At 36.9% G+C, this 26,669-nt stretch overlaps 3 protein-coding genes across 3 annotated transcripts; 1 reads left to right on the forward strand and 2 right to left on the reverse strand.

The window, feature by feature from the left end:
• Positions 1–3,200: 3,200 nt before the first annotated feature.
• On the reverse strand, positions 3,201–12,519 carry LOC131803792 (glutamyl aminopeptidase-like). Its single transcript, XM_059125503.1, has 12 exons — positions 12,411–12,519; positions 12,038–12,338; positions 10,251–10,621; positions 10,040–10,187; positions 9,716–9,980; positions 8,584–8,852; positions 8,095–8,531; positions 7,917–8,002; positions 7,694–7,821; positions 4,008–4,285; positions 3,673–3,951; positions 3,201–3,607 (listed from the first exon to the last, which is right to left on the reverse strand). Exons 2-12 carry the CDS (start codon positions 12,314–12,316, stop codon positions 3,244–3,246), a joined length of 2,904 nt encoding a protein of 967 aa, XP_058981486.1. The 5' UTR covers positions 12,317–12,338; positions 12,411–12,519; the 3' UTR covers positions 3,201–3,243.
• A 4,519-nt stretch (positions 12,520–17,038) lies between these two features.
• On the forward strand, positions 17,039–18,037 carry LOC101899630 (wnt inhibitor of Dorsal protein-like). The gene has a single exon (XM_005182076.2). It carries the CDS (start codon positions 17,039–17,041, stop codon positions 18,035–18,037), a length of 999 nt encoding a protein of 332 aa, XP_005182133.2.
• Positions 18,038–21,894: 3,857 nt separating this feature from the next.
• On the reverse strand, positions 21,895–22,893 carry LOC101899797 (wnt inhibitor of Dorsal protein-like). The gene has a single exon (XM_005182077.2). The coding sequence runs from the start codon at positions 22,891–22,893 to the stop codon at positions 21,895–21,897; it is 999 nt and encodes a 332-aa protein (XP_005182134.2).
• Positions 22,894–26,669: the final 3,776 nt, after the last annotated feature.

Below are 26,669 nucleotides of genomic sequence, written 5' to 3' on the forward strand. Positions count from 1 at the left end.
ATACAACTATCAAAGGCTCATAGTATATATACATCATATATCAATTTCTATATTTTATCTAACTTGATTTTGCCAATTTTGATTTATTATCTCTACGTACCACAACCCTCCCTCCATTAACCACAACCAACCATAACGAACATAATTCATTTATGCTCAGCAGCAAATCGTGCCAAATGACTTGCAATCTTTTTGAGAGAATAGCTTATCAGTTTCGGCTGGTGTGTGTATCGCCATTAGTTGCGTTCGACACCGCTTAATAGATATGTCCAATCAGGTTTTTGTCTCTGTCAACATGTTGTTATACTCGAGAATACAATTGAACAAATTGAATGTGACATTTTGAATGATATCTAATCGAGTATTAGCTAATCGCCCTGATATCTAACCCAATTTGGGGTATGTGGAGAGAGGACTTTGTGTTTCGAATTCGCGCGCAATTAGATAAAGACGTCATGGCATATTTTCAAGTTTGTTTTTAATAGTTTTTTTTCTCATAATAAGGAGTTAGTTTCATATACGTCGATCAGGAGAACTGTTAAGTTTTTTAATTGATCTTACCTTTTGCCACTGACACCCACAAGGGATAATTAATTTGATTCGAGCAGACACTTAACCTCATGACGTCAGTATGCATCGTAGATTATATAGCCAATAATAGGAAGCTAGCCATCCCAGTGTGACACTCATCGCTAAGACTACTGTTTCACTTCTTGAGACACCAACACCAGTTTTTTCCGCCTCGGACGATGGTCAGATACGATATCAAAATATGGAACAAATTCGCAGAAAAAAAAAACATTGCACAAGTCCCAATATCGTGAAATAATTTGCGGATATAAAGAAAATAGCACTGGGTGATAAAAATTATTTTTTTCCAGAAGATCTAGAATTGAAAATCGGCGTTTTGAAAGTTTACATAAGCAAGTAACCTAAATGGAGGAGAAGTATTTTCAAATTTTCGAATCAGATTTCTTGAAGTGCTGTTCTACCTGTTCTGAGAAAGGGAGTGTTTATAAGTTTTTTTTTTTTTTTTTTTGAAAATTAAGTGGAAAATATGACTAAAACTTAATATCGGCATTTATTATACAAAAAAGTGGACCCATAAGACCTCTTTTTTAAATCATTGATTCTTAACATTATCCAAAGCACTTTATAAAGTGTTGCGAACTATTGCTTGAAATATTTGGATCCCTTTGTGTGTGCAGTTAAGGACCTAAAAAGTCAGTCATTTTGAAAGTTTACCAAGGAGGGTATTAGTAAAGCCATTGTACAATGGACCTACATCCGTTTTTTTTTTTTTTTTTTTTTTTTTTTTTTTGTCCAAAACTCTATATTTAAGACCTAGGAACCAACAGTGACCTCAGTATAAAAATTCAGAATTTCAGCTCTATCGCTTCACCCAATATCAAATTTGGTAACATTAAGTACGCATATCCGAAACAATCTACATCTCTCAACGCCCGATACCAAGAGAGATTTCAATATAAAATTTCGGGATTCCTCCTCTATACATTCACTCATTACCAAATTCAGTAACATTTATTCCTTTTTATAATTTCTGAACTCATTTGCAAAATAGTTCCAAATCTGATTCCTAAACACCAACAGTCATCGCTACATAAAGTTTTACGGTTTCAGCTCTATCCCTCCATCCAATACCAAATTAAGTACTAATTAGTACTATTCGTACAATCCATTTATAGAACACGTTTCCAAAACCATCCATTGTCTAAATTCCAGATACCGACAGAGACCTTAATATCAGCTCTATTCCTTCACCCAATAACAAATGGTACACATTTCCAAAACCACCTCCAAATCTCACCACAGACACCAACAGTGACATCCATGCCAAATTTCTAGATTTCCGTCATGTCCCTTCACCCAATACTAAATTTAGTACCATTCAATACTTTTCGTAAAATTATAATGCACATTTCCGAAATCATCTCCATATGCTCAAGCTACACATGAACAGCGTCCATAATATCAGAATTAAAGCACTATCCCTTCATCCAATGTCATATTGTACCAAATATAGTACTACTTAGTACTTTTATACACTTGTAGTACACATTTCACCAAATTACCAAATCCTTCCGTTTAGCCAAAACATATTTTTTTTTCAAAGTTTCGTACACTTAGTACACATCCTTACATCAACCCTATTTCTCCATCCCCATCCCTATCTCTCATATATTTTATATCGTACAAAACATCAAAGTCTCTCACTCCAAATTTCAGATTTCCAGCTCTATTTCATCCCCAAATACCAAAATTAATACTATGTAGTACTTTTCGTACTTTTTAGTACGTATTTCCAAATTCCCGGCCATGTGTTTGAAATTTAGACTTCCCACTCAATCCCTTACCCAAATACCAAATTTAGTAGTACTAAGTACTTTTTAGTAAATATTTCCAAAACCACGTCCAAATGTCAACCCTACACACTTGCAGCGTTCCTAATACAAAATTTCAGATTTTAAGCAGTATCCGTTCATACAATACCAAGTTGTATATCATTTTGTACATTTCGTACGATTGCTAAACGTATTTCCAAACTACAACTCTTTATTTTAGCCCTACCCACCAGAAAAGACCCAACATTTTAAATTTCCAGATCAATCCGTTTAACCAAGACCAAATTGTACCCAATTTAATACACATACGTACAAGTTTCCCAAACTTCTTACATACCCCAATTTTACACTCCAAATTTCCAAAACTACCTCCACACCTCAATCTTACATTCCCATAGAAATGTTATTTCCAATTCCAATTTGTACCAAATTTAGTACACATAAGTACAAATTTCCATAACAACCTGCATCATATTTCCCAATCTTATCTTATGTTTCTTATTTCAGGATTCCAGCTCTATCGGTTTACCAAAATCCAGATTGTACACTCCGTTAATTTCAAAAATTAAGCTCAATCCGTTTCTCCTATTTCGAACTGTACCAAATTTAGTACTGTTTAGTGTTTTTCATGTACATGAGTACACTCTTCCAGAACTACCTCTTAACATCGACCCTACTCATCAACCTCGATTCCTATGCCGAATTTCAAGTTTTAAGCTCTAACCGTTCACATGATACGAAATGGTATAAAATATTTCTCCATATTCGAAACTTCTTTCGAAAATAAAAATTGAATTTTTAAAAATAAATATCAACATTTTAATGGCTCGATTCTAATATTTAATAAAACTAAATAATTTAAATCAAATTAAAAAACCTTTCAAGGCTTCAGTAACCATTGACGAACCAAGTCCAAATTATTGTCCAACCAAGCGATATTATTCTTGACAGTCTCCAAGGCACGAACACGGGCCGCAGTACCGGCACCAGCTTCGGGATATTTGGCAAAGAAGTACTGCATTTCTTCCAATTTAGTTTGGGTCGAGAATCGCGCAGTGATCGAGGGGATCATGCTGCCCAGATAACGTTCGTTCAAACCGAAACGTTCGACCAAATTCAACCAGTTCTCGCGAACATAATCCCAAACGATGGGCTCACCAATGGGATTGGCGGCAATGTACTGCAGGCAGGTGAAGTAATCCTGACCACGGACATATGAATCATCCCAGGCCAGTTGAACGTAGCTGGGGAGAAAAATAATTTTTAAAATTCTGTGGTGATGTTTTTTTAACATTTCCCCATTTCTTACCGGCTCAAAATCCATGGTTCTTGCACAGCAGCAAGACCGTACATCAGTTTGCTCTTCTCACTGGCATCGGTCTCCGAGACAAAGAGGTTCCACATTTGATTCCAGCTCTCCTCATTGCCGGAGTTCAACATGCCATAGTAGTAGACTGTTTCACGAACATCGGGGTGGGGACGTGTACTGGGATTGGCCAACCATTTTTCGAATTCGGCGGAAGCTTGATTTAGGCAGGCGGGCAAACCCAGGGAGCAAGCAGCACCCAAGATGGTGACACGCAAGCGACTTAAGAAAGAAAATAATGAAAAGCAAATAACAATAAATGACTTAATTTCACTCACTTTTGCAAATGATCCTCGCCAACGTTCCATCCAACCGATTGGTAAATGGGCTCAATTAGTTCACGGGCATAGCTATTGTAGTGCACAAATGCATCGGTGTACATCAGAGTGCGCTTGAGTGATGTCAACTTGGAGGCAGCCACACTCCAGGGTACATATTGATCTTCTTTGCCCAAATACTTGGTCATATCCAAGGCCATGTCGTAAGCCAATTGGGTGGAATCAGCCAAGGAGAAGGCATCGTTCAACAGGCAAGCACGATCACCGACCGAGAAGACCTAAAACAAAGGGATTCGATACATAAATAACATTTTTTTCCAAATTCAAAACTTTTATTTTTTTTTTTTAAATTTAGACTCATGGTCCATAGAAAGTATAAATTACACTTTGCAACACAAAAAATAATTACGGGGAAAACCCAGCAGATTATGAAAATAGATCCAACAAAAAAGAAGATACAAAGTAACCTAAATAGAGCGGGAAAGCTCCCCCCTCTTCCACATTTTTAACAATTTACAGATTAGATTCCTCGAAGTCAGTTCGTTTTATGTATATAGTGTCTTTGGCAATATTGCAGATAAAAATACGACGAATATTTTCGTCGAAAATATTAACCCTCAAACGAGCCATTTTTATAAAATATTAACAAAAACCCCATTTAAACAAGATCGTAAAAAGTCAAAATAGTCCACAAAATTATTTGTCTTGAAATTCTACTATAGGTCCCAGAAGACATCAAGAGTCAAAATTTTACCTTAACGCCAAGAATCCATACACATAAAAAACTCATTTTAGGGTTAAAACCGTACTTTGTGTGAGTTTGAGAAAAAAATTCCGACAAAGCATTATTTTAGAAGAATGACGTCAAAGACAGAAATATTTTTCATCAAATTTTACTATGAGTCACCAAAGAAAAGAAATCTCTATTTCCATTGTATACCAAAAAAATATTTGAATCAATATTCCAAACAAAAAATCGAAAATATTCCCTATTTTTTTGGATAAATTTTTTCTCGGACTTTTTTCGATTTAACGTCTATAAGTAACTTAAAATGTCGTTTTAGGCGGAAGTTGTCAAAAGAAAAAATATTCAAAACAAAATTTCACTATAAATCTCAGAATAAATCATGTATGTAGGTGCAATAGTTTTTATGTAAATCAGATTCGAAATTAATGTACGAAGAGTGTAAATTATGTCTTAACTTTTTACACTGTTAATTTAACACGGAACCAATCCGAGCCAAAATCTCCTTTTATACTTCATTTTTTGGGGAAAGTTTTAAAGGAAGAATTATTCTAGATCAAATTTCATTGCGAGTCTCCGAACAAAAGAAATTGGTATAGTTAATATGTACCATTAAAAAATAGGTTCAATTTTTGTTAATAAAAAATATTGCATATTTCTGAAAAAATCAGCTTTTTCGCAATTTCCTGCAAATTTCTTTATAGTTTCACTGTGCAATAGCCTGTCTGGGTTTAAGGAATATTCCAAGTGGACTTGCTAGTACTTGTTTTTAGATCCAAACTTGCAAAGGAGTTTAGGGTCCTTAGGCCAAATTTTGCTAAGGCCCTCATACAATTTTGACCATATACAAAGGGACCCTTATAGTTTGAAATATATATTTCACAATTTTTGGAATAGGGCTTTTAAATTTGATAGCGAGCTTTGGATTATACGGCTATATGTTTTTTGGTCATATCGGTCCCCATGTAAGGATAGTCCGGATTTCAAGTATTTTTTTTTTTTTTTGAGTTTTGTCCATATTTTGCATTTAATTCCTCCAAATGTTTGGCATTTTGAGTTCTTATCGTTGCGTTACGATATTTACAAAAACAAAAAAAGTAAAAAATCTGCCAGACCGAACTTTGAATACCCGTTGAATACCATTTGGAAAGAATTTGTCAATTTTCAAAAAATTAAATCCGTTAAAAATGCTGTTAAAATCTTAAAAACTACGAATGTAGCCGTTATATTAGGGTCTATACGACGACGTGAACCTGCATAGGCAACTTTTTTCATAAGCCATTACATTATTCAAATGCGAAACTTGAAAAAAAAAACGGTGAATAATATAGCTAAAATCATGTATCCGTTACGAACTTCAAAAACCAAATTTGAAACAATTCCAGTGAATAACGTCGCTAAAATCATCAAAATACCGAATATCGAGAGCTACCATTATATGGGGCTATACAAAGACGTGGACCTGCATAGGCAATTTTCTGTCATAGGCTGTAAATATCCATTACGAACTTCAAATGCCAAATTTGAAACATTTCCTTTGAATAAGGCCACTTAAATAATCAAAATACCAAATATCGGGAGGTGCCGTTATATAGGGGCTATACGAAGTCGTGGACCTTCACGGACAAATTTCTGTCATAGGCTTAAGTATACCTTACGAACTTCAAATACCAAATTTAAAATAATTCCGGTGAATAATGCAACTAAATTACCAAAATACCCAATATCGGGAGGTACCCGATGTGGGGGCTATACGAACAGATGGGCATGCACAGTCAATTTTCTGTCTAAGCCTGTAGCATTCATTACGAACTTCAAAACCCAAATTTGAAACAAGTCCGGTGAATAATGTCGCTTAAATCATCAATATACCGAATATCGGGAAGTAACGGCGTTATATGGAGGCTATACGAAGACGTGGACTTTCACAGACAATTTTCTGTCATAGGCTGTAATATCCATTACGAATTTCAAATACCTAATTTAAAACAGTTCCGGTGAATAATGTCGCTGAAATCATAAAAAACCGAATATCGGGAGGTACCGTTATATGGGGGCTATACGAAGACCTGGACATGCATAGAGAATTTTCTGTCATAGACTGTAGTACCTATTAGGAAATTCAAACACAAAATATGAAACAATTCCGGTGAATAATGTCGCTAAAATCATCAAAATACGGAATGTCGGAAGGTGTCATTATGTGGGGGCTATACGAAGACGTGGACCTGTACAGAAAATTTTCTCTCATAGGCTGTATCCTTTACGAACTTCAAATGTCAAATATGAAACATTTCCGGTGAAATTTTTCGCTTAAATCATGCAAATACCGAATATCGGGAGGTACCATTATATGGGGGCTACACCAAAACGTGGACCTACATGACCAATTTTCAATACCAAAAGTCCTGCAGGCATAATATGCATTAGAGTATATATAAAATGTATATTTCGAGCTGTTACAAATGGAATGATAAACCTAATATACCCTCCATACAATGGGGGGTGGGGTATAAAAAATGGTCTGGACCTCATGGTAATAGCAAAAAATCTGGGGTATCTTTATGTTTTATACTCCCGATTTTGATTATTACCAGGTTTCCATAGTTTCCAATTTATTTGGCTTTAACTTGGTTTCTTTTGTCGTAGAAAAAAAAACTATTGAAAATATGATTAAAACCCTGTGGAACGTGTCCCCTCGATTTAGGTCATTTCCGATGTAAACTTTCAAAACGCCGATACATATGTCTTCTTTTTTTAGCTCTACTTTCATAATCTGCTGGATTTTCCACGTAATTATTGAAAAAAATAATTTTGTCGCCCAGTGTAAAAAAAAAAAAATATTGAAAACAGCGATTTGAAATCTAAAACATCAAATCTCTGTTTTCAATATTTTTTTTTTTTTTGATTTTTAAAAAATCGTATGCAAAAAAAAACTTACATTTGGATTCTCAATCAATTTATTGGCCAAATTTTCCCACATACTAATGGGGTAATTAACGCGATAATAACCCACTTGGTCGAAGTTAAATTTAATCCATTCCACGGCGCTGGGCAAATTAATTGTGACTGCAATTGGAGAAGAAAGAAAGAAAATGGAAATAAATCGGGTGGAGATAAGAAATACGACACCCATTAAAACGAGACCGCATCAAAAGACTTACCGTCACTTTGGTCATAGTAAAACCAGGCACGTTGGACCTCCGAACTGGCACTGGTCTTGTAGGTAATTGGTATGGACCATTTATAGCTGTTCGTGGCAAAAAAAGATAAAAAAAACATTAAACACCAATTCTCCCAAAGAATACAAATACAGTCCGGAAGATAAAACAAAAAACATACTCAAAGGGTGAATCATCATAAACGCCATTGTAGTCATCGGGATTGGAGAAGAAACGCTTTTGGGTCAACTTGTATTGCGTGGCCGAGATCTGTTCAACCTCAACAACGGGCAGGCCCATCTGCTCAGTCCAGGTGCGCATAATCGCCTTGACATCAAAGCCCAAATTCAATTTATCGATTTCCGTCAAGAAATCATCGGTGACGGCATTTTTGTATTTGAATTCATTCAAATAATTGGTCACCGCATGTTCGAAATTATCCGAACCCAAAAAGTCCTCCAACATGCGAATAATCGAAGAACCCTTCGAATAGGTGATGGTGTCGAAAATCTCCGTAATTTGATCAGGATTTTCTACTTTTTGAACAATGGGATGTGAACCCAAAGTGGCATCCAGCGACAAAACACCATGCAAAGTACCGGTAATAAATTGATCGCGCTAAAACAAGACTTATTATCAATCGAGATTTCAGAGAGTTGCTAGAACTCACCATTTTCCATTCGGGGAACACCGCCTCAACACCCTTATTCTCAATGTAACTGGCGAAACCTTCATTTAGCCACAAATCATTCCACCACATCATGGTGACCAAGTTGCCGAACCACATGTGCGCGAATTCATGGGCAATAACACTGGCAACACGTTGCTTGTTGGCTGTGGAGCTGACCTTTTCATCGTAGAGCAGTGCTGTTTCACGATACGTCACCAAGCCCCAGTGTTCCATAGCACCAGATACGAAATCAGGTATGGCAGCCATGTCTGGGAAAATGAATTGGAAATTCCAAGGAGATTTGGTAAATTATACAAATAATCTATGTACATCTACGGAGGAATAGATGACCATATTGTCATCCACAATGGAGAAGATGATGGACAGTCAGTGGTCATCAATGGAAAAGTAGATAACCTATGAGGTCATTTACGAGAGAGATGATCTCAATGGTCGTCTACTGTAGAGGAGATGACCTCAAGGATCGGCTACTGTAGAGTAGATGACCTCAGTGGTCATCTACGTTAGAGTAGATGACCTCAGTGGTCACCTATGTTGGAATAGATGACCTCAGTGGTCATCTATGTTAGAATAGATGACCTCAGTGGTCATCTACGTTAGAGTAGATGACCTCAGTGGTCATCTACGTTAGAGTAGATGACCCCAGTGGTCATCTACGTTAGAGTAGATGACCCCAGTGGTCATTCACGGTAGAGTAGATGAAACCAGTGGTCATCTACGGTAGAGTAGATGACCTCAGTGGTCATCTACGGTAGAGTAGATGACTCCAGGGGTCATCTAGGGTAGAGTAGATGAAACTAGTGGTCATCTACGGTAGAGTAGATGAAACCAGTGGTCATCTACGGTAGAGTAGATGAAACCAGTGGTCATCTACGGTAAAGTAGATGACCTTAGTGCTCGTCTACTGTAGAGTAGATGACCTCAGTGGACATCTACGGTAGATTAGATGACCCCAGAAGTCATCTACGATTCAGTAAATGACCCCAAGGTTAATCTACGGTACTGTAGATGACATCGGTGGTTGTCTACTGTAGAGTAGATGACCTCGTTGATCATCTACGATAGAGTAGCGGTCACCAGTTACAATATTAATCGATCCGAATTCACTTACCCAATTTTGGCAATGGATAGGGAATTTGGAAGTACTGGACATAATATTCAATAACGCCCTTGCCAACCTCGACGGCAAAGTCAACCTTGTCCAATTGTTCAGGGGTGGCAAAGACACGCATTTGGAACTCCTCGCCAATGCCCTTGGTGTCAATGGTGACACCCTTGCTCTGGAAATCGGAAATGATGAAACAGGCCAAATAAGTGCTCATCGGTACACTTTTTGTGAAATAGACTTCGGTGTGGGTGCCTTGGTTAACTTCTTGCTGCAAATGGGGGGAGATGTGATGAAAAGGCCAAATTTCGGAAAAGGGAAACATCTTACCATGACATCCATGTTCGACAGGGCATGATAGCCACCTTCATTGGGATAGACCAAAGTGATTTCATAGGTTGCCTTCATTGCGGGCTCATCGAAACAGGGGAAGGCTTGACGGGCATAGGTGGGTTCAAATTTCGATGTGGCAATCCATCTAATAAAACATGGAGATTATTTTAAAATTTCTTTTTCAAATAGTTATTTAATTATTGCCTACTTTTTGGTATTATCCGGCTTGGTATAGGAGGATGAGTACAAACCAATAATTTTGGCATCCATGTTACCTTCAAAAAGAATACCCAAAGTAAAGTTCCGTGGTGCCACAATCTCTTCCGCCATTTCGATAATCAAGAATTCACGGACACTATCCAAGCTATAGTTCTTGACATAATTGGTACTGCTGCCCACACCCGTCACATAGACATTGGTGATTGTCATGTACAGCGAGTGTAAGATAATGGTATTTGTTGTTTCGACACAACTGATGCGGATATTGACCTGGCCGGAGAAGTTGCCGGTGCCAACATCAGGATGCAAATACAAATCATAATTGATGGGCAACAAATTGCCGGGCAGGCGATAATTTATCTGTGGAGCAAAGCAAAAAAAAAATAAAATAAATTATCGTCTTCTGCAGAGTAGATGACCTCAATGGTCGTCTACTGTAGAGTAGATGACAACAGTGGCCATCTACGGTACCTTATTGGTCATCTAATGTAGATTAGATGACTTCAGTGTCATCTATGGAAGTGTAGATGACCTTAGTGGTCATCTTCTATAGAGTAGATAACCTCAGCGGCCATTTACTGTTGATTAGATGACCTCAGTAATAATTTTCTGTAGAGTAGATGACCTCAGAAGTAGTCTACTGTTGAGTGGATGACCTCAGTGGTCATCTACTGTTGAGTAGATGACCTCAGTGGTCGTCTACTGTAGAGTAGATGGCCCCACGTGTCGTCTACGGTAGAGTAGATGACCCCACGGGTCGTCTACGGTAGAGTAGATGGCCCCACGGGTCGTCTACGGTAGAGTAGATGGCCCCACGGGTCGTCTACGGTAGAGTAGATGGCCCCACGGGAGATGACCTCAGTGGTCGTCTACGGCAGAGTAGATGACCTCAGTGGTCGTCTACGGCAGAGTAGATGACCTCAGTGGTCGTCTACTGTAGAGTAGATGACCTCAGTGGTCGTCTACTGTAGAGTAGATGACCTCAGTGGTCGTCTACTGTAGAGTAGATGACCTCAGTGGTCGTCTACTGTAGAGTAGATGACCTCAGTGGTCATCTACTGTTGAGTAGATGACCTCAGTGGTCGTCTACTGTAGAGTAGATGGCCCCACGTGTTGTCTACGGTAGAGTAGATGACCCCACGGGTCGTCTACGGTAGAGTAGATGGCCCCACGGGTCGTCTACGGTAGAGTAGATGGCCCCACGGGTCGTCTACGGTAGAGTAGATGGCCCCACGGGTCGTCTACGGTAGAGTAGATGGCCCCACGGGTCGTCTACGGTAGAGTAGATGACCCCACGGGTCGTCTACGGTAGAGTAGATGGCCCCACGGGTCGTCTACAGTAACGTAGACGACCTCAGTGTTATAGTGCTAGAACTATTGATCAGAGCAATGTAATAACGGGGCGGTGTGTGACAAACCTAGCATCCTTAGCGAAAAGGATTAAAAATAGGATAGCTTTAAATGTGAGGTAAAATTTTTCTTATATTTTTACCGACTCTTAATTTATTTTCACTTTCAGAAAACGTCGTAAATTGTCTTGATATAAATTTTAAAAGAATAAAAAATTGTTACGATGTGTTTACCGAATTACTCCGATAAGAGATCAATAACGGCCAAAGACTTGTTATCGCTTATAGGTGTCCGACAAAATCTTATCTAAATTTTGGGGAATATTTTTTATTTCAAAAATTTTGCAATCGAAGAGGAATTTATGCAGCAAAGGCTCCCTGGGTTACACCCCTTCAAAAAACGGAATAATTGTGATTACAAGCTTACCGGTTGAGGAGAAGGAGCAGCAGTTGTAGAGGTAGTTGGTTCAGGATCCGTTGATGGTGGCGCCTGAGTCGTTGTGGTGGTGGTGGTGGTCGATGTTGTTGATGTTGTAGTGGTTGTGGTTGTCTTCAATGCCTCCTCCAGAAGATCCAATTTTTCCTTGGTTTCATTCAATTCATTTTGCAAATTGGTTTTTTGCACTGCCAGGACAATGGTGGAGACAGTGAACGCTGTGAGGGCTAAGCCCAATCCAATTGAGACTACCTTTGCGGTTATTATCATAGTGAGACGGGATTGTTGTGCTCTAAAGGAACAAAGAGGAGATCCTTTTTCACTTTCAATTCCTTGAGCAATTGACGTTTCCTTCGGAACTTACCAGCTGAGAGTGTTAACTGAACCGTCTACCACGCAATACCGAACGCAACTAATCTTCTGGCCAACGAAATTGGCCAACAAACGGCCTGCCTGCTCTATATCATAATTAAGTTGCAATAAAATATTATCTTCTTTTTCTTAGTTCCTGATAAACTTATCGCTGACGACGACGACAACAGCGACGCACAAAACATCGACTTCATTGATATATAATCAACGTCCGGATTACTATTAGTAAGGGCCAATATCAGCAGGTAAACGCCTAAAAGACTTACAATCACTGATCAAACATAGACTAGTGGTCTTACCACATAGTATTCGGGTAGTTAATTCATAAATGACGGCTAGATTGGAATTAAATAGTTTTTTCGATAGTAAATTGTTCATTAGTTGTGAATTGGAGATTAATAAAATTTGATTTTTTTAAATAATTGAATTTTTTAAAAATTTTCGAAAACCCATAGTTTAAGAGATTGATGCGATAAGTCTAACAACTAACATTAAAGAAGTGGCAATTAAAAACCCTCCACCATAAGGAATTTTCAAAACATTTAAATCCGTTAAAATCTTAAAAGGTACCGAATGGAGCCATTATATTAGGGTCTATACGACTACATGGACCTGCATAGGCAACTTTTGGTATAAGCCATAACAATATTCAAATTCGAAACTTGAAAAAAAATCGGTGAATGTAGCTAAAATCATCAAAATACCGAAAATCGGGAGGTAATTTTATATGTGCTATACCGAAACGTGGACCTGCACAGACAATTTTTAGTCTTAGGCTGTAGTATTCATTACGGACTTCAAAAACCAAATATGAAACAATTCCGGTGAATAATGTCGCTAAAATCATCAAAATACCGAATATAGGGGGAGATACTATTATATGGGGGCTATACGAAGACATGGACCTGCACAGACAATTTTCTGTCATAGGCTGTAGTATCCATTACGAACTTCAAAAACCAAATTTTAAACAATTCCGGTGACTAATGTCGCTAAAATCATCAAAATACCGAATATCGGGAGGTGCCGTAATATTGGGGCTATACGAAGGCGTGAACCTGCATAGACAATTTTCTGTCATAGGCTGTAGTATTCATTACGAACTTCAAATACCAAATTTGAAACAATTCCGGTGAATAATGTCGCTAAAGTCATCAAAATACCGAATATCAGCAGGTACCATTATGTGGGAGCTATACCAAAACGTGAACCTGCACAGACAATTTTCTATCTTAAGCTGTAGTTTCCATTGCGAACTTCAAATACCAAATTTTGAAACAATTCCGGTGATTAATGTAGCTAAAATCATCAAAATGCCGAAAATCGTGAGGTACCATTATATGGGGGCTATACGAACACGTGGATCTACATGGCTCATTTTCTGTCTTAGGCTGTAGTATCCATTACGAACTTCAAATACCAAATCTGAGACATTTCCGGTGAATGATGTCTCTAAAATCATCAAAATACCGAATATCAGGAGGTACCGCGACATGGGGGCTATACGAAGATGTGGACCTGCACAGACAATTTTCTGTCATAGGCTGTGGTATCCATTACGAACTTCAAATATCAAATTTGAAATAATGCCTGTGAATAATGTAGCTAAAATCATCCTAATACCGAATATCGGGAGATACCATTATATGGGAGCTATACCAGAACGTGAATCTGCACAGACAATTTTCTGTCATAGGTTGTACTATCCATTACGAACTTCAAACTACAAATTTGAAACAATTCCGGTGAAAAATGTCGCTAAAATCATCAAAATACCGAATATCGAGAGGTACCGTTATGTGGGGGTTATACCAAAACGTGGACCTACATGGTCCATTTTCAATATCAAAAGTCCTGCAAACATAATATGCATTTGAGTAAAATTTTATAAATCTACTTCCTTTCGTTCGGAAACTAGATTGATTTCCACAGACGAACGGACATCGCTAAATCGACTCCAAATATCCTGAAACGGATTTGGTCCAAAGAGACCTGGGTGATTTCGATGAGGCACGTTTTGGTCGTATCAAATGATATATACCCTCTCTAGCCATATGGCTGAGGGCATAAAAATGAGTCATTTAGGTCTAGGTTTTGATATTCAGTCCTAGAATACAATAGTAATCTTGTTTCTAAATGCCAAAATTCCTGCTCTATCGGTTCGCCCAAATTGTGTACCATTTAGTACAGATGGTTTCGAACTTCCAAAACTACCCACATTCCTTAGTCTTAGAATGCAATAGAAATTTTATTTCTACATTTCAGAATACCAGCCCTATTGGTTTATCCAAATTCAAATTGTACCAAATTTAGTACCATTTAGTACAATTTAGTACAAACATAACTACCTATATCATGCAGTCCGAAAGAAATCTTACTTCCAAATTTCAGGACACCATCTCCAATGGTTCTCCCAAAATTGAAATTGTACCATATTTAGTACCATTTAGTACACATACGTACAAATGTCCAAAACTACCTTCATTTCTCAGTCCTAGAATGCAATAGTGATCTTATTTCGAAATTTGAAAAATCCAGCTTTATCGTTTCACCCAAATCGAAATTGTACGAAATTTAGTAACATTTAGTACTTTTCGTACACTTAAGTATAAATATCGAAAACTTCCTCCATATTCCAATACTATATTCCGGCAGTAATGTTAATTTCAAATTTCACGATTCCTTGTCCATCCGTTCCTTTAAATTCAAAATGTACGAAACTTAGTACCGTTTAGTACTTTACGTATTAATGGGTACAAACTCCCAAAATTATTTTCTTACATCGACCCTACTTCTCAACCCTGATTCCCATTCCAAATTTCAAGTTTCTAACTCCAACCGCTTACATGAAATGGTAGTACATATAGTACATTTTAGTACTTTTTGTACACTTATAGTGCGAATAACACTTTAGGACAACTATCACACACTCTATCAGTCACACTTATTCCAAATATAGGAATTCTAGCTGTACTGGTTCACCAAATACAAAGGATATCATAATAAATAACTTTTGGTACTTTCCGCACCGTCCTAGTACGAATTTTCAAAAACCCAGCCTTATCTGACCTCTTCGGATCAAATTTGATTTGTGCTAGATTTGAAGCAAACCAAAGTTTTATTTTCCTATTTTATATTTGAGGTTATAAAAATAACCTCAAATATTAAGTCACAGTTCTCCATTTGGAGAAACCATGATGCCAAAACGAGGCATTATCTTCAAATTTTCAATATTTATATCGACGCAGTTAAATATGCATGCTTATACATTGGAATATTCAATGTACGGAAATTCTAATGGAAGTTCTAAACAATTCATTGATAAAATGGGGTTTCCATCTTAAGTTGGTCTTTCTGGAGCGGCGCCAGGGAAATTCGCTCACTTAAACCCATGCTTTTCCTTGTGGTTTACCATTAAGGATTTTTTGTAGAATGTTGAAATTCCTTCATTGTCTTGGGTTTTATTTGTGACGGAATTCCATGTCACCAAGTAAGGCGTGATGACATACAAGACCGGAAAATAATAAATATTTCACCATTGGATCATAAATTACCTGGATTTTACTATCGGAAGTAATGGATATTTTCCCTCCGAAATTTAAGTCGTTATCAGGTAAACGAAATGCCGATGTCAATATTTAGAAATTCTTATTGAAAATCCAAAACATTGGAACGGGGAAAAATAAATCCTAAATATCGCATTTGTGATGGGATATTTTGATTGCGGAAATTTTCAATAACGAGTATGGAATTTTATTTGTGACTAAGGAAAACTCCTTCAAAGTTTTACATTTTTAAAAAATACGGGAAATATTCTGTTAACTAAGGAGAATTTTAGGCGAAAAACTAAACAATATGAGAATTATTTAAATAAAAAAGATGAAGTATTAAAATGATTTTTTTGACTTGTCTGAACTTAAATTACACCTTCGATTTCATCCATATATCCAATTCTTGGTTTTTGTACGACAAATGCGAAAGAAAAAATATTTCCAAATGTGATTTTCAAATTTTAAATTTATTTCAAAAATATTAATTAAAAAATATCAACTCATTTTTAATAGTGTGTTACATTTGCATTTATTCTCGTATCGCTGTACTGAAAACGGCCTTAAATCGTCCTCCTCTAAAATTATTCATCATATCTGCAATTTTTAGGAAATTTTTCGTGGAGAAATTAAAACAAAATGTTTCTAGCTTTCCCTAATTAATTTCATATTTCCTTTGGTAATCCATACACAACAAAGGGTTTATCCCCACAAAATCTTAATCTAAATTACTTTCCCACACAACTTCCAATAGTGTTGTGGAATGTACCACCCAAGGGCGTGGGAAACTCTTCGAAAACTACCTGGAATTAAATTTCCTTTTATAAATTTCCCTTTGACCACAATTATGAGAGTTTTATGACCCACAAACCAAAACAAAGTTTCCGCAGGTCTTATCAAATTATTCCCCTTTTACCAAACTTACTCCTCTTCTTATTGGAAAATCTCCACATCAAAGGGTGTTGATACCTGGTAGGTATAAATAAGAGAACACATCTCACTGCTGGCATCATTCAACAAACAACACTCAAGTAATTAACAACAAAGAAGCAGAAGAGAAAATTTCAGAAAAATGGTTAACACAAATATCAGCGTCGTCACTGTTTTCCTGCTGGAGATCTGTCAAGCATCCCTGCTGCAGCAACTGAATTACATGACGGCACAACGTATTTACACCACCACCAACAACATCGTTTACACCCAAAGACAAACTTCTTTCTCGCTGGACAACATCATGAGTTCTAGTATGGAAATGGCCATTGAAAATTGCCAGCGATCCTTCAAATGGGAACGATGGAACTGTCCCACATCAGATTTCATTTTGAGACGTGCTGCCAAATCATCGGAATTGGATCGAGAAGGTGCCTACGTGGAGGCAATTGCAACGGCAGCCATTATTTATACCACAGCCAAGAACTGCTCAAGTGGCATGATTGCAGGATGTGGTCCCTGCTCTGATAGCCCCTACACATCGCAGTGTTCCGATAATCCCCAGGCAGCAGAGATACTACTGAGAAGACACATTGACGTCAACTTCCCAAATGAGTTCTATGGCAAGATTTTCACACACAATTACAGAGCCATCATCAATCTGTTGGAAAAATCTCTCACCAAGCAATGTGTCTGCACCGCAATGACTCCCAGTGGTAAATGCTCCCAGCAAGTGTGTCGACAAGTTTTGAAACCCTTCGAAGAGATTGCCGACGACATTCGTCAGATGTACGACGAAGGTATTTTGTTGGAGAACACAATTATCAACTCTCGTATCTTGTGGGACAACATTCCTCTGGATGTCTTGGTCTTTATGCGGGATTCCCCCAACTACTGCGAACTGGATGCAGTGCCACAATGGAATGGTATGGTTGGACGTCAGTGTGCAGCTGGAACGAACAATGGCGATCTATCGGAGGAGGATCAAGAGAGATGTAACCATCTTTGCCGGGAATGCGGTTACAGTGTTGAGCAGAAGAAAGTCTTAACCGAAACCCGCTGCAATTGCAAACTGACATGGGACTTTAAGCTGCAATGTGACTCGTGTAAAATTGCCGAACAGCATCATTTCTGTTACTAACCACTGGCGTAGAGTTTTTGTTCTCATAAATTGACAAATAACTCGCTGGACGAGAGAGACCTCTCAATGATGTAAATATCACATATTTATTTATTAGGTTATGTAAGAAAATGTAATTATTAATGAATATAAATAAATAAAATATAATTAATTTAAATTTAATAAGTTCTGCCTTTGTTAATATTAACTTTAAAAAGGGTTTTTTGAATGAGTAGAAATACATTTTGTGGGGAAATATACTATTGCAAAAAATTCGGACTCATTAAGGATTGAAAAAAATTTTAAGATATTGATTTGGCCAACTACCTCTTATAACTCTCACCAGACTTTAGTTCGAGAAAAATATCGACTACTTCCTTTACTATATATATACAGGGTGGCGCAAAAATAATCCTCCTATCAGAAAATCATATAAATTTTACGATTGGCCCCTAATATCAGTTCATATTAATAAATAAACAATGTTACATCATATTAATAAACAATGTTACGCTACACTGCTGCAGAACGCGGAATATTGATGACTACTCATTGACCAATAATCGGACGGTGACTTTAGCACACGTCAATTTCGTTGTAGATTTCCTGGCCGTCCAACGCCTACTGGTGAAACACTGCGATGTTTAGCCGCTCGCCTCCAAGAGAGTTGCACAACTAAAGAGGCGTACTGCAAAAAATATTGCTGTTATAGCCGAGGATATCATGGAAGCGTCGTCGACATCGACCAGACGACGTGCCACGCAAATGGGTATCAGTCGACGGTCTTCATGTTTTTATGCTTGATGAGTCATCGGATCATTTTTCTTCGAAGACGATGCGGGCCAAACGGTTAGTGTGAATGATGAGCGCTACAAAGCAATGATCAAGGACTTCTTTTTGCCGCAACTTGATGAGTTGGAATTGGAAAACATGTGGTTCCAACAGGACGGTGCAACGGCATACACTACACGTGAAATGAATCGAGGAACCTCAGTTTGTAATCATTCTTGGGTGGCGCGTGCTGAGTGCGATGGTGCCGAGTTCTGTTGGAATGTCCAAGGTCTGCGGCCAAAATCCTTGTGTGCTCAAGACTTTTATACACCCTTCAGAATATTTTCGCGATAATATTCGGCATTTATTCTAATGCCACGGTCGATTAATACGAGCGAAGAGCGACCATTGGCGACCCACGCAAACACCATGACCGGTGCTTGAGTTCTGGTGGCCAACCGAAGGTGCACATTTTTAGCTGACCTCTTTATCAAGTAAACACGATCATTTTGTTTGTTTACAAACTGCTGGACAACGAATGTTTTCTCATCGGAGACGGAGAAAACCAAATTCGGCGGTTCACCACTTTCGGCCAAGCGAGGCAATTCTTTAGCTCTTTTGAGGTCTATTTTCTTTCAGTTGCGGTGTAAGTTCTTGCACTACCCCGAGCTCATTTTTCAATATTTGCGAATGGAATATTGCGATATGTTCAGCTTACGAGCCACTTTTCGGCCAGTGTGACACGGGTTTCGATCAAGTCGCTTCTTTACTTTTCGAACCATTTCTGCTGAAGTTGCTGTTTTCTTCCGTCCACTTCCTTGACGTCGGGCTACGCTACCAGTATCACAGTAACGAACGATGGTACGAGACATAAAATAATCACATTTATGTATGTGAATTAATCTTTTGTGTCTCGTACCATAGCCACTTTTGGTTTTCCAGCCAAATATAAAAAATCACACTATCATGCTTGAATTTCATCACCAATAACTTTTCTTCTTTTCTGGGAAATTCTCACCAAAATTCTTTTGAACGCTTGTAAACAATATAATGAGCACTGGAATAATTTTAACAGCTGTCGGACGAGTTGCTTAGAAATGACAGCAGTCTGAAGTTGGTTGAAATTTTTTCATCTCACCCTGTACCGATTTTGAGTACATTACACAATTTGAAAAAAAATTGTAGAATACAAAGGGAAAATCCGATTTTCCCATATTTCCGAAAAAATGAACAGTTTTCGAGGTTATGTTGGAAATCCATACTGTTAATTTAATTTCCCACTTTCGAAATATCCCACTACATTTTAAATATTTGGGATTTATTTTTCGTTTTGAATGTTTTGGATTTTCAATAAGAATTCCTAAATATTGACATTAGCATTTTATCTACCTGAAACTTGCTTAAGTGATGGGTGGAAACAGCTCTTAACTTCCTATAGTAAATTTCAGGTAATTTATTTTAATGCTTCGGGAAATTTACTCCTTTCCGGTTTTGCATATCACGCCCTTAATCGTGGCGTGGAATTCCATTGACGTTAAAATCTAAATCAAAGAAAGAATAATTTTCCAAAATATTATGCTTTGGTATTCCATACAATGAGCTCAGCTTAAGTTTTATCAATGAATTCTTGAAATTTTAAATTCGTATTTCAATACTTTAAATAACCAAATGCACGAGCATAACATATACCTAGATTTTAAATGAAAATTTTATGAAATTTAAAAATTCCTTATTTAATATCAGTTCTCCTGTAGGGAAATATGTCTTTATTTCTAAGGATTTTTAAATTTTCCCCACTTAGGAAAAATGTATATTAAATTAGACATTTTGAAATTTCATGAAATCTTCAAGATGATATCATACTCGTGCATTGGGATACTTACAGTATTGAAATGCGAATTTAAATTTTCAAGAATTCATTGATAAAACTTAAGTCGTCTGCAGTGTGTAGAATAATAATGCGGATTTTTCATAATATTTTGGAAAATTATTCCTTCTTTAATATGGGAATTAACATCAATGGAATTCCATGATAGAGTTAGGGCGTGACATGCAAAATCGGAAAAGAGTATTTATTCGAATAAAGTACATGGATTTTACCGTAGGAAGCTTAGCATATTTTCCAGCCAAGACTCACTCATGTTTCAGGTAAACGAAATGTCAACATTTAGAAATTCTTATTGAAAATCCAAAACATTAAAAAAAAAATAATTTCCAACTATTTAAAATGTAGTGGGATATTTTGGATGTGGGAAATTTAATTAACCGTATGGAATTTTAATATAAACCTCGGAAAACTATTTGGAAATTTTAATTTTTCGGAAATATCGGGGAAAATATAATAATTTAAATTGACGTGACAGAAATATTGAGATTTAAAAAGCTAAATTTAATGAAATATTAATTATTTACGCCAAATCGGATGTTCTCTTCGCATTCTACAAGGGATAACACTTTTTGTGAATTTTCACTTTCATAATCAATTCCAGATACCAACAAAGATCCCAATATCAAATTTCAGAATTTAAGCATTATTCCTTCGACTTTGTACATAGACAAATTCGAATTTTGTACCAAAATTCGTTGTTCGTCGTCTGGTCGATGTCGACGACGCTTCCATGATATCCTCGGCTATAACAGCAATAGCAAAACGGATACTGCCGCGCGTGCCACGCCTTTCAGCATCTTCGTGGCGGGCGGTTAAACATCGCATTGTTTCACCAGTAAAACAAAATTGTCAAAACAGAACTAACATTGGGGGCCAATCGTAAAATGTATATCATTTTCTGATTGGAGGATTACTTTTGCGCCACCCTGTGTATATTATAGAGGATGTAGTCGATATTTTTCTCTTTGCAATAGTATATTTCTTCACAAAATCTATAGCTATTTCTACCCATTCAGAAATTTCCTTTTTAAGGTAATATTAACAAATGCAGAACTTATTAGATTTAAATAAATTATATTTTATTTATTTTATATACATTAATAATTATATCTTATTATATAACCTTATAAATAATATGTGATATTTACATCATTGAGAGGTCTCTCTCGTCCAGCGAGTTATTTGTCAATTTATGAGAACAAAAACTCAACGCCAGTGGTTAGTAACAGAAATGATGCTGCTCAGCAATTTTACACAAGTCACATTGCAGCTTAAAGTCCCATGTCAGTTTGCAATTGCAGCGGGTTTCGGTTAAGACTTTCTTCTGCTCAACGCTATAACCGCACTCCCGGCAAAGATGGTTACATCTCTCTTGATCTTCCTCCGATAGATCGCCATTGTTCGTTCCAGCTCCACACTGACGTCCGACCATACCATTCCATTGTGGCACAGCATCCAGTTCGCAGTAGTTGGGGGAATCCCGCATAAAGACCAAGACATCCAGGGGAATGTTGTCCCACAAAATACGAGAGTTGATAATTGTGTTCTCCAACAAAATACCTTCGTCGTACATCTGACGAATGTCGTCGGCAATCTCTTCGAAGGGTTTCAAGATTTGTCGACACACTTGCTGGGAGCATTTACCACTGGGAGCCATTGCGGTGCAAACACATTGCTGGGTGAGAGATTTTTCCAACAGATTGAGGATGGCTTTGTAGTTGTGCGTGAAAATCTTGCCATAGAACTCGTTTGGGAAGTTGACGTCAATGTGTCTTCTCAGAAGTTTCTCCGCTGCCTGGGGATTATCGGAACACTGAGATGTGTAGGGGCTATCAGAGCAGGGAGCACATCCAGCAATCATGCCATTTGAGCAGTTCTTGGCGGTGGTGTAAATAATGGCTGCCGTTGCAATTGCCTCCACGTAGGCACCTTCTCGATCCAATTCCGATGATTTGGCAGCACGTCTCAAAATGAAATCTGATGTGGGACAGTTCCAATGTTCCCATTTGAAGGATCGCTGGCAATTTTCCATAGCCTTTTCTATACTCGAACTCATGATGTTGTCCAGAGAGAAAGAAGTTTGTCTTTGGGTGTAAACGATGTTGTTGGTGGTGGTGTAGATACGTTGTGCAGCCATGTAATTCAGTTGCTGCAACAGGGATGCTTGGCAGATCTCCAGCAAGAAAACAGTGACGATGATAATGTTTGTGTTAACCATTTTTCTGAAATGTTCTCTTCTGCTTCTTTGTTGTTAATTACTTGAGTGTTGTTTGTTGAATGATGCCAACAGTGAGATATGTTCTGGTATTTATACCTACCAGGTAGCAACACCCTTTGATGTCAATATTTTCCAATAAGAGGAGAAGTAAGTTTGGTACAAGGGGAATAATTTGATAAGAACTACGGAAACTTTGTTTTGGTTTGTGGGTCATAAAATTCTCATAATTGTGGTCAAGGGAAATTTATAAAAGGAAATTTAATTCCAGGTAGTTTTCGAAGAGTTTCCCACGCCCTTGGGTGGTAAGTTTCCACAACACCAGTGGAAGTTGTGTGGAACAGTAATTAAGATTAAGATTTTGTGGGGATAAACCCTTTGTTGTGTATGGATTACCAAAGGAAATATCAAATCTATTTGGGAAAGCTAGAAAAAAATTGTTTTTATTTCTCCACGAGAAATTTCTTAAAAAATAAGCTCAAAAATTGCAGATATGATGAATACTTTTAGAAGAGGAGGATTTAAGGCCGGTTTCAGTACAGCAATACGAGAATAAATGTAAATGAAATACACTATTACAATTGAGTTTATATTTTTTTAAATTAATAATTTTGAAATTAATTTAAAATTTGAAAAAGACATTTGGAATTATTTTTTCCTTCGTATTTGTCATACAAAAACAGACCAGTATGTCAACAATTGGATATATGGATGAAATTGAAGGTGTAATTTAAGTTTAGACAACCCAAAAAAATCATTTTAATATTTCATATTTTTTTATTAAAATAGTTTTCTTATTGTTTAGTTTTTGCTCAAAATTCCCCCCAAGCTAACTGTCTGTTTTCCATATTTGGAAAAAAATGTATAACTTTGAAGGAGTTTTCCTTAGTCACGAATAAAATTCCATACTCGTTATTGAAAATTTCCACAATCAAAATATGCCACCACAAATGAGATATTTAGGATTTATTTTTTCCCGTTCCAATGTTTTGGATTTTCAATAAGAATTTTTAAATATTGACATCGGCATTTCGTTTACCTGACAACGACTTAAATTTCGGAGGGAAAATATCCATAACTTCCGATAGTAAAATCCAGGTAATTTTTTTGATCCAATTGTGAAATATTTATTATTTTCCGGTCTTGTATGTCATCACGCCTTATTTGGTGACATGGAATTCCGTGACAAATAAAACCCAAGACAATGAAGGAATTTCAACATTCCACAAAAAATCCTTAATGGTAAACCACAAGGAAAAGCATGGGTTTAAGTGAGCGAATTTCCCTGGCGCCACTCTAGAAAGACCAATTTAAAATGGAAACTCCATTCTATCAATGAATTTTTGAGAACTTCCATAAGAATTTCCGTACATTGAATTGAATAAGCATGCATTTTTAACTGCGTCGGTATAAATATTGAACATTTTATGATAATGACTCGTTGATCATGGTTTCTCCTAATGGACTTAATATAAAAAAGGAAAATAAAACTTTTGTTTTCTTCAAATCTAGCACAAATTAAACTCGGTCCGAAGAGGTCAGATAAGGCTGGGTTTGTGAAAATTCGTACTAGGACGGTTCGAAAAGTATAGTAGTAAGTTATTCGCACTATAAGTGTACAAAAATTTTTAAAATGTACTATATAGTACCATATCGTATCATGTAAACGGTTGGAGTTAGAAACTTGAAATTTGGAATGGGAATCAAGGTTGAGGAGTAGGGTCGATGTAAGAACGTAATTTTGGGAGTGTGTACCTACTAATACGCAAAGTACTAAGCGGTACTAAATCTTGTACATTTTGAATTTAAAGGAACGGATGGAACAGGAATCGTGAAATTTGAAATTAACATTACTGCCGGAATGTAGTATTGGAATATGGAGGAAGTTTTCGATATTTATACTTATGTGCACGAAAAGTACTAAATGGTACTAAATTTCGTACAATTTCGATTTGAGTGAACCGACAGAGCTGGAATTTCGAAATAAGATCACTATTGCATTCTGGAACTGAGAAATGAATGTAGTTTTTGACATTTGTACGTATGTGTACTAAATGGTACTAAATATGGTACAGTTTAAATTTTGGGTGAACCATTGGAGATGGTGTCCTGAAATTTGGAAGTAAGATTTCTATTGGACTGCATGATAAAAGTAGTTATGTTTCTACTTAAGTGTACTAAATGGTACTAAATTTGGTACAATTTGAATTTGGATAAACCAATAGAGAGCTGGTATTCTGAAATGTAGAAATAAGATTACTATTGCATTCTAAGACTGAGGAATGTAGGTAGTTTTGGAAGTTCGAACTAATGTGTACTAAATGGTACACAACTTGGGTGAACCAATAGAGCAGGAATTCTGATTATTAGAAACAAGATTACTATTGCATTTTAGGACAGAGTGATGTAGGTCGTTATGAAAATTTGTACTCAAGTGTACTAAATGGTACAAAATTTGGATTTGGCTGAACCAATAGAGCTGGTGTCCTGAAAATTGGAAAAAAGATTACTGTCAGAGTGTAGGATTGGGGTATACAGGAAGCTTTGGAAACTCGTACTTATTTCTACAAAGTGGTACTAAACTTGGTACAATTTAAATTTTGGTACGAAAAGTATTAAATGGTACTAAATTTGGTGTTGGGTGAAGAGAAGGGCTGGAATCTGCAAATCTGATATTGAAGACACTGTTTGCTGTCTATGGATATGAAATGGTTTTAGAAATAGTACACATTGTACGAAAAGTAAAAAATAGTACTATTTTCGTATTTGGTTAAGGGATAGAACAGAAGACATGAAATTTGATATGGATGTCACTGTTGGTGTCTGTGGTTGAGAGAAGGAGCTGCCGTTGGATATTGGGGTAGAGGTGGAATTCTGAAATTTGGCACTGTTGGTGCCTAGGGTGGAGAAAAGGAAGTGTTTTTGGACATATGTTTAGAAAGTGCATTTGGGATTGGGTCTTAGGATAGAGCTGGAATTCTGATATTTGATATGGAATCCACTGTTGGAATGTAGTTTTGACAAAAGAGTTCATACAAAAAAAATCTCCAAAATTCCCACAAGTAAAAAAATGACCTTCCCGTTCTCACTTTTTGTAAAAAAATAACAAGAAAAAATTTGATTAAGCCTGTCAGTTTGTAGATTTTTTTTATAATTCTCAGCATATGCTGTTTTTGCAGAGACACTCCATATTTTGTACAAATGTACGGCTTTTAGGCGATTTTCCGAACTCTATTCGAAATTCCATACTCGTAATTGCTAAATTCCCATATTTAAAATATCCCATCACAGATTTCAAATTTGCGAGTTATTTTTCCGTTCGAATGTTTTGGATTTTCAATAAGAATTTCAAAAATATTGACATCAGCATTTCATTTACCTGAATCTTGGTTCAGTCACGTGTGGAAAATAATGAAAACTTCCTAAAGTAAAATTCAGGTAATTTATTTTTGGAATGGTTATCCGTTTCCGGTTTTACACATCACGCCCTAAGCGTGTCGTGTTGCTCTTAAAACCCAAATTAAATAAATATTTTTCCAAAATATCTAAAAAATCCGGCTTAAGTGACTATGTCACTGGCGCCTCGTTATGACTATCACATAAAGTGGAAACTCCATTCTATGAATGAATGTCCCGATGCATGAGCCAGTAGCCTTCATCTACCTAGATGTTAATGTGTGTTATGTGGCTTGATATTGGTATTTATGATACATATGACAAATTCCAATTTGATTACACGTTTTCCCCATATGGGGAAACGAGGATTAATCTTTAGGAAA

The sequence above is a fragment of the Musca domestica genome, unplaced genomic scaffold (assembly GCF_030504385.1).
Source record: "Musca domestica strain aabys unplaced genomic scaffold, Musca_domestica.polishedcontigs.V.1.1 33, whole genome shotgun sequence".
Lineage (NCBI taxonomy): Eukaryota > Metazoa > Arthropoda > Insecta > Diptera > Muscidae > Musca > Musca domestica.